This window comes from Dufourea novaeangliae, unplaced genomic scaffold, assembly GCF_001272555.1.
Source record: "Dufourea novaeangliae isolate 0120121106 unplaced genomic scaffold, ASM127255v1 scaffold18, whole genome shotgun sequence".
In the NCBI taxonomy this organism is placed as follows: Eukaryota; Metazoa; Arthropoda; class Insecta; order Hymenoptera; family Halictidae; genus Dufourea; species Dufourea novaeangliae.
The window spans coordinates 1,180,307-1,196,951 of NW_015373888.1; the positions used below are offsets into that span (position 1 = coordinate 1,180,307).

General features: G+C 33.4%; 3 protein-coding genes across 3 annotated transcripts; 1 reads left to right on the top strand and 2 right to left on the bottom strand.

The window, feature by feature from the left end:
* Window positions 1–2,318: 2,318 nt before the first annotated feature.
* On the top strand, window positions 2,319–6,066 carry LOC107185299 (L-galactose dehydrogenase-like). Its single transcript, XM_015572963.1, has 8 exons — window positions 2,319–2,396; window positions 3,232–3,372; window positions 4,051–4,168; window positions 4,280–4,441; window positions 4,507–4,740; window positions 4,860–4,991; window positions 5,120–5,292; window positions 5,991–6,066. The coding sequence occupies exons 2-8, from the start codon at window positions 3,236–3,238 to the stop codon at window positions 6,064–6,066; spliced, it is 1,032 nt and encodes a 343-aa protein (XP_015428449.1). The 5' UTR covers window positions 2,319–2,396; window positions 3,232–3,235.
* A 279-nt stretch (window positions 6,067–6,345) lies between these two features.
* Window positions 6,346–7,430, bottom strand: LOC107185404 (probable N-acetyltransferase CML3). The gene is made up of 2 exons (XM_015573074.1): window positions 6,981–7,430; window positions 6,346–6,856 (listed from the first exon to the last, which is right to left on the bottom strand). The coding sequence occupies exons 1-2, from the start codon at window positions 7,277–7,279 to the stop codon at window positions 6,346–6,348; spliced, it is 810 nt and encodes a 269-aa protein (XP_015428560.1). The 5' UTR covers window positions 7,280–7,430.
* A 2,698-nt stretch (window positions 7,431–10,128) lies between these two features.
* LOC107194958 (protein trapped in endoderm-1) lies at window positions 10,129–15,541 on the bottom strand. Its single transcript, XM_015584680.1, has 3 exons — window positions 15,409–15,541; window positions 13,024–13,270; window positions 10,129–10,777 (listed from the first exon to the last, which is right to left on the bottom strand). Exons 1-3 carry the CDS (start codon window positions 15,539–15,541, stop codon window positions 10,129–10,131), a joined length of 1,029 nt encoding a protein of 342 aa, XP_015440166.1.
* Between the last annotated feature and the right edge of the window lie 1,104 nt (window positions 15,542–16,645).

Below are 16,645 nucleotides of genomic sequence, written 5' to 3' on the forward strand. Positions count from 1 at the left end.
CGTTTAATATTGTTTTTATGAATATGTATATGTATTATTATGTACATTTGAGTAAATTATTTTATTATTCCATTGTTATTACAACAGTTTAACAGTGACGATGAAATAAATAGCATATTTTTATTCTATATTATGACATATAAGTGAGTAATACGTATCAAAAACGTAATCGAAACGCAGATATTTATTACACCACAAACATCGCGTAAAACATATTTCGTTATATTGACATTTGTAATAATCATGGATGTTGCGGGGAAATCAATATTATTGACATTATGGAACATATAACGAAATATCACTGTAACACTTAAAAAAGTAAAAATAATTTTTCTATAAGTGTAGTAGTGGGGGAGATATCAAAGTCAAGTTAATTTTTTTAAATGGAATCCTGTATTGTTTTATTCATATTATGATAGTGTTTGTTGAGACGAATACAACGAACTGCCACATGATATCATTCCGAGTTGTAAACTATCATAAATTAAATACAAAGTAGTCAGATCAACATGGATCGTGTGTCGTCGGCCAAATCATACCGACAGGTGAGTGAGAATTTCTAGTGATGCAGAAATGCGAATATCTCAGTAATTAAGCGCTTAAAATGAACATCATTAGTCTCAAATTGTCCCTCAGGACTTAATGCATGGACCCAATAGTGCAAAACCCCTGAATTAGTAAAATTCGATATGCCTGTATTACCGTAGCCCCTTATGGGGCGGTAACCCTACTTGCAACAGATTTCGATTGCATTTCCACCGCTGAACGGGCATCATTTTTTCTCGTCGCGCATTCAATTCGAAGTTTGAACAACGTAGATTAGTTCTTTCTAGCGACTGGAAACCAATAATTACAAAAATATTCTAAAATCACATTTATTTGCAACGGTTCAGACTGTATCCCGTCATGCGTACCCTGTTTAGTTTACTTTGAACAACTCTTACAACGTTATACTAACAGCTTTCGTCTTGAGCAAGCATTCTATTTGTAGCTTAAAGAACGTAGATTAATGTCCTACCATTGACAACAACAATAAACGACGAGAACATTGTTAAAATCGCATTTAAACGTGGAATACCACTATTTTTCGACTGGTGGCGCCACCCGTGGCAATTTGCTCAAACTGGTAGCCAAATCATACCGACAGGAGTGTGAAAATTCTTAGGCACCGTTCGGCACGCGTCGGCATGAATGGAGAACACCGATACCGCGGCTGGCTCTACCGTTCTCGTTTATTTATGATGTTATAAATCCCTAAGACCGTTATTTATTATTCATTTCATATCGTTAAATATGATTTTTTTCACAGGATACCGGTTTCTATTACAGTATCACCAAATAATAGCAAATATGAAACTTCTTTACCTCTTCTTGAACATTCTAATTTCATAGCCCTAAACTGGGTACTTGAAAGTATTTCATTGAATTTGTGTAAAAGATTTTACTACTTCCTAAAAGACTCCGTGTGATATTTGACAGCCTAAAAAACAGTGTGGCGATACAGGGTTACGATTTGTTGACGAAACTAATCTGACCAGTTGCTGCATTCTTCGACACTAATTTTCAAGAAAATAAAACTTCTGTATTTCACTTAATTTGAGAGACACGCAGCTGAATATTAACATACGTTCATTATTTAATTACTCGCAATAAATAAAATTTTTGTAAGTATATAATGTGTAAGTAAATTCTAATGTAAAAATTTACTAATTGCCAGAAAGTAATTGTTCGTGCGTATTAAGATTCTTATAATAGGCAGTAAAACTATTCATACTCCCACATAAAATAGGCAGTAAAACTATTCATACTCTCCACAAAAACACTTTATTTGTGCTAATAATACTCAGAATTCATGCTTTATCGGTAACATCGGGTATTGACACTAAAATGGTAAGGGGACTTCTGACGCCCCCGAAACATGGGACAGAAAATTACATTGCATGTTATGTAAGTCTATTCTTATATCTCGTCTGTGGTAATACACACAGTGTGTATGAACGCAGCATAAACATCGTCTGTGGTCACAGACGAGATTTGTGATGTCAATTCTGAAGTTGTTTCTATGTACCAGTTGTCGGTGAAATAAATTTCTGTTGGGTTCTCAACATTTCTGATCAATACCGCAGGAACGATGTTGAAACTTCTCTGGTTGAAAAGTTGGCAATACTACATTTCAGTGGGTTTACTTATCGTCGTTGTTTGGCACTGTCTGATCAGTCTTATTCTCCTTATCAAGCGGATTGTTCACTACTTGCTCTCCGAGCTAGACCTGCGACAGCGAAGTGCGACAAGATCTTGCATTTATGATACGTGTTTTGAAAGAGAAATAGTTGTTTTTACCTTCTTATATTTAAATACTGACAAATCTTGTGGCATAAAGAGAGATACAATTATATGTGAGTAATTATCTTGGTTTACTACTTGATAATATATGATCGTCACCGTGTAGTTTATTATCAACTAAAAAGTATTTATGGTATCTCAGAACTGAGATAATCTTATCTTGACATGTCAATGTCAATAACTTCCAGTTTGTATCTGCCACAACACGTTCTCTAACTTACTTAAGCGGCTGTGGTCCTTGAAAGCTAAAAATACGAGATGAATATAATTATTTACGCTGCATGTATAAACATCATTTTTATATCCGTATTCTAAATTTAATATAATATTTACAGAAATCATTCACGGAATGAATTTTTATATTTTCACGAACCCGTATAAATTTAATAGAATATTGGATTTGCTGTTTTTCTTCGAAAGATGGATAAAAAATGATGAAATCAAAACTCAAGATGCAGAAATAGAAAAATATTTCCAATCGCAAAAATTTATGTAAAAATTTATTCCTTGTGGATACATACTGACCAAGTAATTAAACATAAAAAATGTAGATCTTTTGTAGAAGTTGAATTTGCAAAAAAAACTTTCTTCTTGCATACATTTGTAAGTGATACACACGTTCAACCGGTTTCTTGACTAAAATAACATCATATTTCACTTTTTCAGTGTCATTTTCGAATATATACAAAATTACTAAAGTAGATTATTCTTCTTAAATTGCTTATTACTTTTTAATACAAATTATTAATATAGATTAATTATTAATTTTAACTGAATTATTTTGTAATATTATTAACGTGGTTGAATTAGTTTATACGATACTGACGATTCGAGATAATATGTCTTAGCAGAATCTGCTATCTCGATTAATTTTTCTGAAATATACAGAGAAATGTTGCCACCCACATATGTCGAAGGTTTTCATGATTTGGAGGCTGTAAAAGCCATGGAGTACAGGCCTCTTGGTAATACTGGATTATTAGTCAGTAAACTCTCCCTCGGTTGTGGACCGTTTGGTTGCCATTATGGGTTAGTAACGAAAAATCATTTTAATACATGTACAAAAAAATGAAATAGTCGCACAAATCATGAGCCAACTTCAATAATACGACGGAAACAATATCGGTCTCTTTGTCACAAAACTTTGTACGCATGATAATACAATCAGAAAATACAAATCTAAAATTGTATGCCTTCTGCCTTCTATTATATGCAATACAGTAGGACCCCTGTATCCGCGGTTTCACTTACCCGCGGTTGACCGTGATCCGAAAAAATTGCATTTAAGTATGTAATCTGTCTCTAATAAGTCTGCATAAAAATAAAATAAAATATTATCATAGGAATCTAAAGCATGTGAACGCTTACAAGGAAAAAGCGAATTCTATAGAAAAAACAATAAAATTCATTTGATTATATAGATTTATTAATAAATTTACCATTGTTCCAAAATAACTTTTTCCCTGCAGAAACCGAATTTACACGTCAATATTCATATGTATGTAATAGTAGGTTTAGCTACTATCCGTAAATTTCGGTATCCGCGAAAGACCTTGAACCCAATCCCCTGCGAATACGGGGGTCCGGCTGTATTAATTAATAGGGCTTCAGAGCGTAATTAAATTTATAGTTTTTTGAGCAAACGTTCTTTTCTTCAAATTTTTTAATTATTGTAATTAAATGATTGTTATTCGGATTCGTCGACAGTACATATGATGAAGAGGAAGCTATTGAGGTGATACGTCAAGGAATAAAACAGGGTATTAATTACATTGATACCGCCCCATGGTACGGCCAAGGTCGTTCTGAGACTCTAATTGGAAAAGTAATTGATGATTTTTGCCTCGCACAATAATAGTCAACAGCGTGCTATTTTATTTTCGTTCGTTGTCTAATATTCTGCTTAATAATTGCAAATACTTTCATCCGTCTATAGGCCTTGAAAGGCATTCCACGCAAAGCATATTACATTGCAACCAAAATCGGACGCTATGAATTAGATTACGAAAACATGTTTGACTTTTCCAAAGAGAAAACTAGACGAAGTTTCAAGAGGAGTTTGGAGCTTTTGGGTTTGGATTATGTCGATGTTATACAAGTAAGTTAAGTTATCTGCTTTTTTTGTATTTAATATTTTAGTAATTTTTCTTTGTATGATTGCAGATTCATGATATTGAATTCGCTCCAAGTTTAGATATAATAATTACACAAACTCTACCGGAACTGTCGGCTAAGGTTGCAGAAGGCAAAGCCAAGTACATTGGTATTACCGGATATCCGGTGTCCATTTTAAAAGAATGTATCGAACAAAGTAATATTCCTATATCTTGTATTTTAAGCTACGCGAGATTTACGTTAATAGACGATACGCTACTCGAATATATTCCATTCTTCAAGGTACAATTTCTATTAACATTTCATTAATTTTTCGATGCAAATTATTGGTACACAAAATTGTTTATTTCGTTTGAAAAATTAATATATGTTATTGTTTTGTGATTTGTAATATTTTACAGTCAAAAAATATTGGTATAATCAATGCTGCATCACCCTGTATGGGACTTTTAACTAATAATGGCCCCCCTGCTTGGCACCCCAGCTCAGAACAAACAAAGAAAATATGTGCAGATGCAGGGAAATGTTGTAAGGTAGACTAAATATGCTGAAATTAATATAAGCAATATAAGACAATTTAAAAAATCCTTATTACACAAAAAATGTTAACATATTATATGAATATATTCTATCTTAGATTGATTATATGTTACATTTATAGGATCATGATGTAGAACTCGCTAAATTAGCAATGTGGTATTCCCTACAATGGGAAGACATATCCACATATCTTGTTGGAAGTCAAAATCTGAAGCAACTGAAAATGAATCTTGATGTTCTGAGAAATGGCATTACAGAAAAAGAACAAAGTTTATTAAAAGACATTCGCGATAAGTAAGTATAATACTAATATTTTTTAACACATCTTATTTCGTTAATACATCAATAGGATTCTACATTGTGGTCTGAAAATGAAGTTAAATGTGTTTCTGATGTTTTGTTAATTATGCATATAGAAGGGTATCTTCAGGAGTAAAATTCAAAGAAGTTTGCCTTATTTTTATACAAATGAATGCATGATGAATTGAAACTGAATAACAGTATTTCATAAATTGCATATAATTTCAATTATTACTATTGACTTGTGTAGTAGTGGATATAGTAGGTACTAAGTAGAATGAGTTATTGAATCTTTCAATATTATTAATTTAGGCCCATCCATAATATAATTATATTCTTTCATAAAATCTAATCAAACAGTGAATATTATCTTCTTATATTGTCAATAGTTCCAGATATCAGAGATTTTTAAAGTCTCTAATCTGACATAGGATTGCTCATTATCTGCACATTTTTGTGATACATAAACCCATAGAGTTCCTTATTGCACTGCAATTCAATATCAAGCTGGTGAGTTACCAGAAATTAAATAACAGTTGTTGCTTATAAATCTGCCCACCCATAGAATAACACCAATTATAGAAAAAATAGCAAAGTATTAAAATAAACAGAGAAGCTATAGCAAATAGAAAACGTAGTTTCTGTTACAATACTAACATATATATACATAAAGTAAACATTTTTTATTACAGCTATTTATCAAAGATAACAGAAAAACATTGGGAAAATAAAGAAGTTCAAATATATTGGGAACATATGAAAAAATGAGAAAAATATATTCTTTTCAATCATTCATATAAATACTGTACATATACAGTAAGGTCATATAAAATATTCTCTTAACTAGTGTATTACAAAATAAATTTTTATAACCACAACAATACTTTCATTATTTAAGTAACATTATAAAATATAAATAATCCTACATAATAACTAGATATAAATATAACTCTCAGAGATTCCTTCTTGGAAAATATACATATAGTCAGGCTTATTAATATCATACAAACTTTCATAGAGTATTCAGCGAAGTATCAAATTTAATGCTTACTTATTAAGCATTGCTTTGTTATAAATTGGAGGCACATAGACATCTTCACCTGGCTTAATTTGATATGTTAATTCATACATCAATATTGTTATAAACGAACCTAGGATAGGTTTGTGATACATTTGTTGTAATTCGAAACCTTTTTTAAGACATAATTCTCTTCCACCTTCTGTGTATTCTGATGCAACAGTATTAGCACAACTATATCCTTGTTCTATTGCAAATAATACAGCAATATTAAGAAGGCATGAAGCTATTCCTTTCCTTCTATATTGTTCATGCACATGTAATCTTTTAATCCATGCACCTTTGTCTAATCTGTGACTTTTACAGAGGGCAATTGTACCCACAATCCTTTTAACTTGAGATGAAATATCTATGTTTGAGTCACGGAATTGTTGTTCTGTCATAATGGTATATTGTATACTCTTTGGACTTTCAGTCATTAGATAAGGCTCAAATGCTTCAGCCACCCAAAAACAGGAAAAGGCATTGGACATATAAATCCTGTTTGAAGTATTTATAATGAGAATTATCATGAATCAATTTATCTGTAGTTTCTTAAAACAAATATGAAGTTTACAATCTTCTTATAGCAGGTAAAAAATACATGAGTGTAATGAGTCTTTACCTTGGTATATTAGAAACTTCTTCATTGACTTCCATAGCTTTCGTAGTGAAACCTATGTAAGTTCCAATATATACAAAGAAAATAACAAGAGGAACAACTAAAAGGCAAACGGTGAGAGGTAATCCAAAGAAGATGAACATAATAGCAGCAAACAAAATCATCATTTGAAAAGTTAATTCCTTAAAAGTTATTCCAAAAAATGTTGAATTTAACGATGACAGCACGCCGGTTTTTATTAATTCCTTGCAATTGATTTCATCGCCCGGCTTGTAGCTTCGCAATACTATTATATGAGACATCTTCGAAAGCGTTCGGTTATGCAATTTTATAACAATTACACGTAAGTAAAATATGACATATTAAAGATAAACAATTTCACATTTGTTTCGTTGTATTCAATAATATAGTTTTGATATTTTCGCTATCTATAGTTAATATTGGTTAGTACGAACATCCAATTGTGATAGTGGTAGAAACAGGTAGAAAAGAGGTACAAAACTTGTGGTACCATCTATAATTAATAAAACATCCAATTGTGATAGAAATGAGGTACAGAACCAGTGGTGCCACCTGTGTCAAAACGATGATCGTCTACCAGTTTGAACGTTTTGTCGCGGATGACGCCACCAGAGAGGAAATGAGAGTGCTCACGCACGGGAATTCGTTACAATCACAGTAATTAGGAGTTCAAAATGAACATCGTTAGATTTCATTTTTTTTTTTTTCACACTCCTGTCGCTATGATTTGGCTAACAGTTTGAGCGACTTGCCACGGGTGGCGTCACCGGTCAAAAAAATAGTGGTATTCCGCGATTAAATGCAATGTTAACAGTGTTCTGGTCCTTTATTGTCATTATCAATATACAGGGATTAATCTACGTTCTTTAAGCTTTAAATCAAATACTTGGTCAAGACGAAAGCTGCCAGCATAACGCTGTAAGAGTTGTCCAAAGTAAACTAAACGGGGTGCATATGAAGGGATACAGTGTCAACCGTTGCAAACAAGTTTAGGTTGATATTCTATTTACCTCTACAGTTACTTGAAATATTCCAGCTGTTATCAATTTCAATGTTATTCCAAATTTCAAAGTCTTACTAATCCTCGTATCTTTACGAAATATTCAAAGTTATTTTTATTTCAAAGTCACTTATGGAAACAACCGCATACCCTTCATGGTTGAAATTGTGAAATACATTTACATATGTGTCTTGACCGAAGTGTTGGAAAATTACAATGTTCCACACCAAAAGTCTACATCCAAATCATCATTAGATATTCATCACATCGTAATGATAATTATTATTATTAATTTTAGTCTATCGATTAATAGACTTAAATTGTAACCATCCATTGTGCATACCCAGCTGTTATTAATTTATTTTGTTCGTTGATTCTCGACACAGACTTAGGGTACGGGCAGTGGGTCCGTATACTAAGACTGTTTGCCTATCCCTCTGGTTTCTATTGAGAAGCCAGATATCGGACGTGTTTAGCCTTTGCCTGGGAAATAAGATTTGGAGAAAGATTCGTGCGTGCTTAGGTAGGGGGTGGGGTGGATATCTGCCCCGTACCAGTTAGGAAGCCTATCATAGGCTCTCCTGCACTACCATACTGGCGTTTACCCTTGGTTCGGGTCTGATACATACGGGACCAGCCCACTATGTTCCAAAGCAGTAGGGGATGGATACGAGTTCGCGAGCCGTCACCTTTCTTCCTCCATTTAACCCAGGGTACCAGACTTTATTTTTCTTTGTTTTTCATATTATTTTGCTCAGTAAATTCTTCTATTATTAATTTATTCTTGAAATTGTAATTTTGGTAAGAACAGAATTATGAATTTTAACTTGATTAATTTTATATTGTAACCCACAAACGGGATACAAGCACGTGAAAAATGAATACAATATCGTAATTAAATAGAAATTAGAATAAATTCAATATGAGAAGTTTAAAATCATCTTCGATGTTTAATTAAAATTTTTCATTACATTGTTCAACTTTACCTTTGCATTATTTACAAATCTGTACATTTAACATTATCATATTTACTTTTGATAAATGAATTACCTTTTTAAAATTTTACAAACAAATCTAAAAACTATTCCTGGCTTGCTTATTGTATTTAATGAAAGAATTCTCAAGTTTTTCCTAATGTACTTTGTATAAAAGTATTCACGTTAGTTGTACCGGTTGTACCTGTCAAATTGCGTCCTTTATGTGGTGTAAATTCATCGATTAAATTTCGTACTTATTCGCAACAGAAGGAAGATATAATAATTCACTATTACAATCAATTTTCCACTGTAATACTTTAATTACATTCGACGATCGTTTAGATACTCTTGCCACGAAAGTATATTCCGAATTAATTTACAATCTCTGTAATCCAGTTGAATATTATTGTTCCAACTCGAATTTGCTAATTTGAGAATATGTACGTTTGTAAACCATGCCAACAAATGCCCAATGAAGTACAATTTCTTACGCAATAATTACAAATTCAATATTAATACCTAATATTAAAAGAAATTCTACCTTAAACGCTGCTCATAACGAATCAGCACTTCTTAAACTTCAAAATCTAGTAAACTATAAACTTGAATAAATTTTAATCATACTTAAATATCATTATTAATACAATAAAACCCTTAGTATCAGAAATAAATATTTGTCTAACTTTCATCTTTATAAATTACCGTCTACAATCTACAACTATGAATTTCCGTAAACATTTACTACCTATTTTATACCTATCATTACTAGAAAAATACGTATATGTTGCACCACATACCACCAATAGGAATTTTCACCTGTAAATGTATTCATCCTATCTGTACAGGAATAATAAAACGTATTATGCATCCTGTTTTTTCCATTACGAAGTCGCTTGGAAAACCAAATCTGATCAATCTGTGTATCTAATTCGTTGACAGTGGTTGACATAGTCTCCGGTAGATGGCGCAGGTAAATACAAAAATCTGCAAAAATCGAGCGCTGTGACACACGGATCTCGCGGATTGCTTTACAAAGTTCTTGCAGCGAATGTGTTAAACGTTATTCACTAAATATCTCTGGATTCATATTTCCCATAAATTCCACACATCCAAAACATTCACGTACATACTCGTTCTACACGATCCATCGATTTCATGTCGCCTGTGGTGACGAGACTTTACTCGAGTGGGAATTCGTCGGTTTCGGACCGGTGGTCGGTGTTTTGCTGGAAACTGGGCACAAAATCTGCTTGTACGCTTCTCTATAGAGTTTATTCGTGCCCGCATAAATAAACGGATTGATCACAGAGGACGCCCATGCCAATATCGAGGCGATCACGTGCGCTATCGGGATTTTGATCTTGTCGTCGGTCACGTTCACCAACATCAACGGCATGAAACACAGGAGGAAACAAAGGAATATGGTTAACATCATTCTGGTGACTCGTGAGTCCTCTCTACGTTGGAAACCGCCTGCTTTTCGACGTGAAACACCCGCGTGAGCTTCGAGATTCTTTCTGCTTTTCCTCACGCGCCAGTAAATGCACAGGTAGGAGACGCTTATCACTACGCAGGGCACGATGAATCCTAGAACGAAAAGGAATTTCTTCGGGCTGGAACCGTGCTTCTTCAGGATCGTGCACGAGAAGGTGGTCGGTTCTAGGCCTAAAGTTCCCCAAAAACCGAGCAACGGCGGTAACAGTAAGGAGAAGCTTAGGGTCCAGATGATGATCAACATTAGGATTATTCGCTGGGTAGTGTAGAGTTGCGCGTATATATCCGATCTTGAGATCAATATGTATCTAAAATGTAACAACAGAGTTATTTAATGTAGGTCAATAAATGCATTCTGGTCAGTTCACAAGTCTTCATATTTGGGGGGAGTAATATGTAACTCTGGTACCCTCGCGAGCAAACTCGGCTTCCGCTAGGGGAAATAGCACTGTAGGAGAAGGGCCTTCTATCACTTGGTCTCGGGAATTATTGAAATTTAACATTCAATTTAACACTTATTTCCGTACTTGAAATTAATTTACCAAGTGGTAGGGGGCCTTTCTCTTATGCCACTTTTTCCCCTAGCGGAAGCCGAATTTGCACGACAGTGTGCCCTTACGAGCAAACTCTGTTTCCGCTAGGGGAAATAGCGCTGTAGGAGAAGGGCCTTCTTTCACTTGATCTCGGGAATTATTGAAATTTATGTGAAATTAACATTCAATTTAACATTTATTTCCGTACTTGAAATTAATTTACCAAGTGGTAGGAGGCCTTTCTCTTATGCCACTTTTTCCCCTAGCGGAAGCCGCATTTTCACGTCAGTGTGCCCTTACGAGCGAACTCTGCTTCCGTTAGGGGAAAAAGTGGCGTAGGGATTTGAAATTTATGCCAAATTAACATGCATTTTAACATTTATTTCAGTACTTGAAATAAATTTATCAAGTGGTAGGATACCTTTCTCCTACATCATTTTTTTCCCTAGTGGAAGAAAAGCCTACTAGCTCTTGGTAAAATTTCAAGTACTGAGAAAAATGTTAAACCGAATGTTAATTTGGCATAAATTTCAGTAACTCCCAAAACTAAATGGTGGGAGGTCCTTCGCCTACCTCACTTTTTTCACCCCAAGCCAATGTTTGATTCTTAAATAATTACCATTGACGAGTAAAGTTATTCAGTAGTTATAAATAAATTAGATGTTTTTCTTTAAACAATCGGTTATGAACTGGCCTGATATTAAGACATATTATTTGTAAATTATCATTTGGGAGGGAAATGTGATTCAATGCATAAAATTGACAATTTTGTTGGCCAGTATATCTGACTATTTTCTAAAATATGTACTAGAGACTATATTAAACTGTATTGAAACAATATAGATTATTCGTTAGAATTATCTAAATTCGAATATTTCATTTTGTTTGTTAAAGATTCATGAGCTTCCGTAAGAAATTCAGAGACTTCCTGTTACACTTTATCGCTGTCACTGATCGTCAATGTGAACTTAACTATCGATTATAGTCTTCACGTATCATCAGCTGCACCCGGTTACTGCGCTTTATCTATCAGGTATACGTTTGATAATATCGGGATGAGTAGCAAACTGATTAAGTTCCGAAGAAGAATGCTGAGTTCGCGTAATCGATCATGCATTTGGTCAGCATATTTAAAAGTAAATGGAATAACAAACAATAGCACGTGTGGTGAATATAAATTGGATCAATCAGAACACGCATATACAGGGTGTTCGCGATAATTTATACCATCGTTTTTTTCGTAAACGGTAAACATTAGAAAAAAACCGAAGAGGAGGAAGTTGTAGTATATTTTACTAGTAATATGATAGCGTATCTGAAGTTTTTGTATTTGTAATATTTTTCTAGAAACAAAGGTGACTCTAATTTTTTTACATGGAATGCTACATATTTTTTTACATCATATGAAAGCGGAAATTAAAACGAGTTCAACCATGTAGTATACTATGGTCTTCAGGGTCATACAAGGGCAGAAATAAAGGAAAGAAATTTAACATTTCGTAATATTGTATTTACTAGTATGTTGTAGTAATAAGACTACATCTCGTGTTCAATGTGGCTTCCATTAGCAAGAATGCATTTTTGAGAATTTATTTCTGCCCTTGTATGACCTTGAAGACCATAGTATACTACATGGTTGAACTCGTCTTAATTTCCGCTTTCATATGATGTAAAAAAATATGTAGCATTCCATTTAAAAAAATTAAGGTCACCTTTGTTTCTAGAAAAATATTAAAAATACAAAAACTTTAAATACGCTATCATATTACTAGTAAAATATACTACAACTTCTTCTTCTTCGGTTTTTTTCTAATGTTCACCGTTTACAAAAAAAACGATAGTACAGATTACCTCGAACACCCTCTATAGGGGTATCGGTTTTCCATTGAACTTGTCCGAATGAATCGAACAAATCGCCACAATTTCGCGATTATTCGACGTTGCAACCGTGAAATCGTAAGATATCAAAAGACATGAAGTTTTACATAAGCGTACCTCCATACGCTTTTGTTGTTACATACCGATTGATCGTAATTGCCACCATACTGAGCAAAGATACTGCCACGTTCCCGTAAAAGAACAACGGGAATATTTTGCACAGTGTCTCGCCGAGCACCCACGCCTCGTTTAAATATCTGCTCGCGGTTAAGGGCAAATTCACCGCGGAAAATATCAGATCTGATATGCTAAGGCTTATCACGAAAGCGGTGGTGGCGTGTCGCCTCAGTCTTGTGTACTTTAACAGCGCTACTACTGTCACTAGATTACCTGTAATTTGTTAAAAAAATATATATATATATATATTAATGACATTATTAATTATACACTTTAGTCTCATTTATTCTGTCGTTTTTTAATACGTTCGCTGTCAGCCGTCAACAGTGTATCGTCGGGTGATTCTGCCGTATCGACGACATCAAAGTTGAACGTTGAATATAATTAACCCTAGAGTACTAAACTATCGTAAAAATTACTACTTCGAATTCGCGATTCTTAGAAATCAGAATGAATAATTGCTGTCTTAATTTTTCATTATTTTTAAATCCAGCTATTACAAATACTTGTAACGTGGGTTTTTATCTCAATGAAAATAATATTTTACGAAAATATTACGTACTTTTGTTTAGTTGTAATTTTTACGAATGATTCGTAATAGCATAAGTCACAGGGTAGTGTAGTAGTATTTAACCCTAGATTAGTAGTCGGGGGTTAAAGTAATCCAAATTTAATAACTCATTTGAACACGAAGACAGCGTGTGTGTGTGTTTTTGTGGATCAGAATACAAATCGGTGATATATGATACGTTTTTTTACGATTTTCTACTGGCAGCGAACGTGTTAATGCAGACAAACTTCGTATAACACGGCATTCATAATATGGTTGGAGACTCAGGGAATCCTCCGAACAACACAACATTTCTACAACACGGTTTCACTTGACATGATTAGAGAATTGCTTAAAATAGTGCAGTTTTGTTATTTTTTGGAATGTAACTTTGTTTTTTACGTAGGTATATATGTACGTATACACTACTTTTTAGTTTCGTATAACATGAATTTCCATAGTATACGTAGCTAGTAATTTTTAGGAAGTTGACCACCGTTTTGTACGGAGGTTACCTGTAATTAATATCGAAGAAATTCGTATTAATAAATTTGATGGGATAATTTGTTTTATGAAGTTATTGCTATCTGTCATTTATGTCAGACGAAAATAATTAAAATTAATTAACTAAGTAGTCAGTTTCGTGTTTGGTCTATAGAGGAAACGCACCTAAGTGGATAATTAAAAAAGAAGACATTAATAATCCCAATTCTTGACACCCTCTCGCATAAATTAGGGGCGTTAATAGCCGTAACTCGAGAGAGAATACACCGTGGGTCAACAAGAACTTAACATCACCGTAGAATTTAAATGTTTAATTAAGGTTTTAACTATCATGAACCCTAATTCCTTCGATAGACTGAATCTTGCTTAATGTGACTTCTTGATATACAGCTGAATCTTTATAAAATACACTAGCACTAATGCATTATATTTATAACATTTGGTTAACAAGAAGTCTACTTTTAACAGTTATTCCTTTTAATATTACACCGAATAGAATTTCCTTCGATCTAATTATCTCGCAATTTCTATTTATTTGGTGTTAGTGGTATAAACGAAGTGACTGTGGTAGGTATACAGTCGGTATCAAAAGCATTCGTACACCCTTTAAAACGGAACAACTTTTTTAAAATTGGTCCAAATGACTTGAGTTCTTTTGTGAAGTTAGAGACATTAGTTTACTAAATGATGTGTAAAAAAAAATTGAAAGTTGCAATTGGTTGGAATCGCGAAGAAAATAGTAATGGTCGTTTTTTACAACTTTTTAATCTGAGGTTATAATGAAAATTTAATAAATACGTATCGAAGATTTATGTTAGTTACACACATACTGAAACTTTCATTGAAATCTGTTAATACAGAAAAGAGTATCAGGCATCGAAAGATGTAAGAATCTTTAGATATACTACAGTTATGGGTCAAAAGCAGCAAAAAACTGCGATTTTCAACATCTTTAATCGTTTGTATCTCGTAGCAATGTTAACCGATTTTTATGAAATTTTCAACATGTATATAACTAACATAAATCTTCGATACGTATTTATTAAATTTTCATTATAGTCTCAGATTAAAAAGTTGTAAAAAACGACCTTTACTATTTTCTTCGCGATTCCAACAAATTGCAACTTTTTCAATTTTTGTTTACACATCGTTTAGTAAACTAATATCTTTAACTTCACAAAAGAACTCAAGTCATTTGGACCAATTTTAAAAAAGTTGTTCCGTTTTAAAGGGTGTACTTTTGACACCGACTGTACATAAATACAGTTAACGTGTATAAATTAAACTTGAATTTTACCCGCGACTCCAACGACGCTGAAAACGACCGCGCATGCAGCCGCGACGATGGTGACCGTCCGTGGAAAGTGCTTCAGACTCTCGCCTTCCAATGGGACACCGAAACCCGTGCTGTTCGTCACTGGACCGTCCATTTTTTTTTCTTCTTTTCGCCGTGTTTACGCGGTTCTATCCTCGTGACGCGTTTCCAGACGGTGAAATGCAAAACGAAGCGGGCACGCTTTCGTGAAATGAAAACAACGGTCATTAAGGGACACACCTGCGCTGCTTAATAATTAGAATATACATGGTCAGAATGTTCTTTTTCTATTTCATTACATAAAACGTATCAGTCTTTGGGTTTATATCGAATGTAAATTATTATTTATTATTATTTATTATTATTTATTATTATTTATTGTTACTAATTGTTAACCCTCCATAGGCAAATATAGTTTTTCACGCACCGTAGGCAAACTGAGTTGTTTGTGCTCCAAAACTGATTTTTTTTTATCGTTTTAATGGCTTTCAAGAGGTCTGAAGAAATCCTGGGATATTTATCAAAGTTTCTACTATATATTATACAATCACGTCAAATGATTAAACTTTTCTCAATAAAAATAAAAATTCGGAGGAATGACCGGGAAATGGGGGAATTAACTTGGGTTTTCAGTGAACCCACATTGCCTACGGAGGGTTTAATTATTTGTATAATAAAAATTTATTATTAGAGCTGACATTTTTAAGTTAATTGTCATGATTCTGTACTCACGTTTTTTTGCTGGTATGAGTCATTGTGTCTTCAATTGATTTATTTATGATTTTTATATTTTCGTATTATGTTTCATTACTGCTGTTTACATTCAATTCGCGACGAACTTGGTCCCACGGTTTCTAAGCAATACTTCTGCATTCGATCTTCTTATCGAAATTATTGTTGATTTATAAAGCATATGTTCCCTAGTTACGATCCTTCTGTTGATCTTCAATGGAGCCATGAACAGTTTACCAGTGTCTAAACACAAAACGAAACACGAAACGATGGTCAATTTATTGTATGTACTTCGAAATCGTGAAGCAAGTATTAATTAGTATGAAAACATTATTACTGACATCATAATCAAAATTCTGTCAAAGTTTTCTGTTTCGAAATCGATAATATTCAGAGTCGGCGGTTCGTATAATAAAGAATTTATTAGTTCGCTTTTGAGATGAAGGAATTATTACGAAAAAAATTAACATTAACGTACCAATGAAAA

What these genes read in the sequence shown, in the direction of transcription:
- LOC107185299 (XM_015572963.1), top strand. Translation starts at nt 3,236, where the DNA reads ATGTTGCCACCCACATATGTCGAAGGTTTTCATGATTTGGAGGCTGTA. An exon ending in ATTATGTCGATGTTATACAA is followed by an intron (nt 4,442 to 4,506) that starts GTAAGTTAAGTT and finishes GTATGATTGCAG; the next exon opens with ATTCATGATATTGAATTCGC. An exon ending in AATATATTCCATTCTTCAAG is followed by an intron (nt 4,741 to 4,859) that starts GTACAATTTCTA and finishes AATATTTTACAG; the next exon opens with TCAAAAAATATTGGTATAAT.
- LOC107194958 (XM_015584680.1), bottom strand. Translation starts at nt 15,541, where the DNA reads ATGGACGGTCCAGTGACGAACAGCACGGGTTTCGGTGTCCCATTGGAA. An exon ending in CAGCGTCGTTGGAGTCGCGG is followed by an intron (nt 13,271 to 15,408) that starts GTAAAATTCAAG and finishes AACAAATTACAG; the next exon opens with GTAATCTAGTGACAGTAGTA. An exon ending in GTGGCAATTACGATCAATCG is followed by an intron (nt 10,778 to 13,023) that starts GTATGTAACAAC and finishes GTTACATTTTAG; the next exon opens with ATACATATTGATCTCAAGAT.
- LOC107185404 (XM_015573074.1), bottom strand. Translation starts at nt 7,279, where the DNA reads ATGTCTCATATAATAGTATTGCGAAGCTACAAGCCGGGCGATGAAATC. An exon ending in GAAGTTTCTAATATACCAAG is followed by an intron (nt 6,857 to 6,980) that starts GTAAAGACTCAT and finishes TACTTCAAACAG; the next exon opens with GATTTATATGTCCAATGCCT.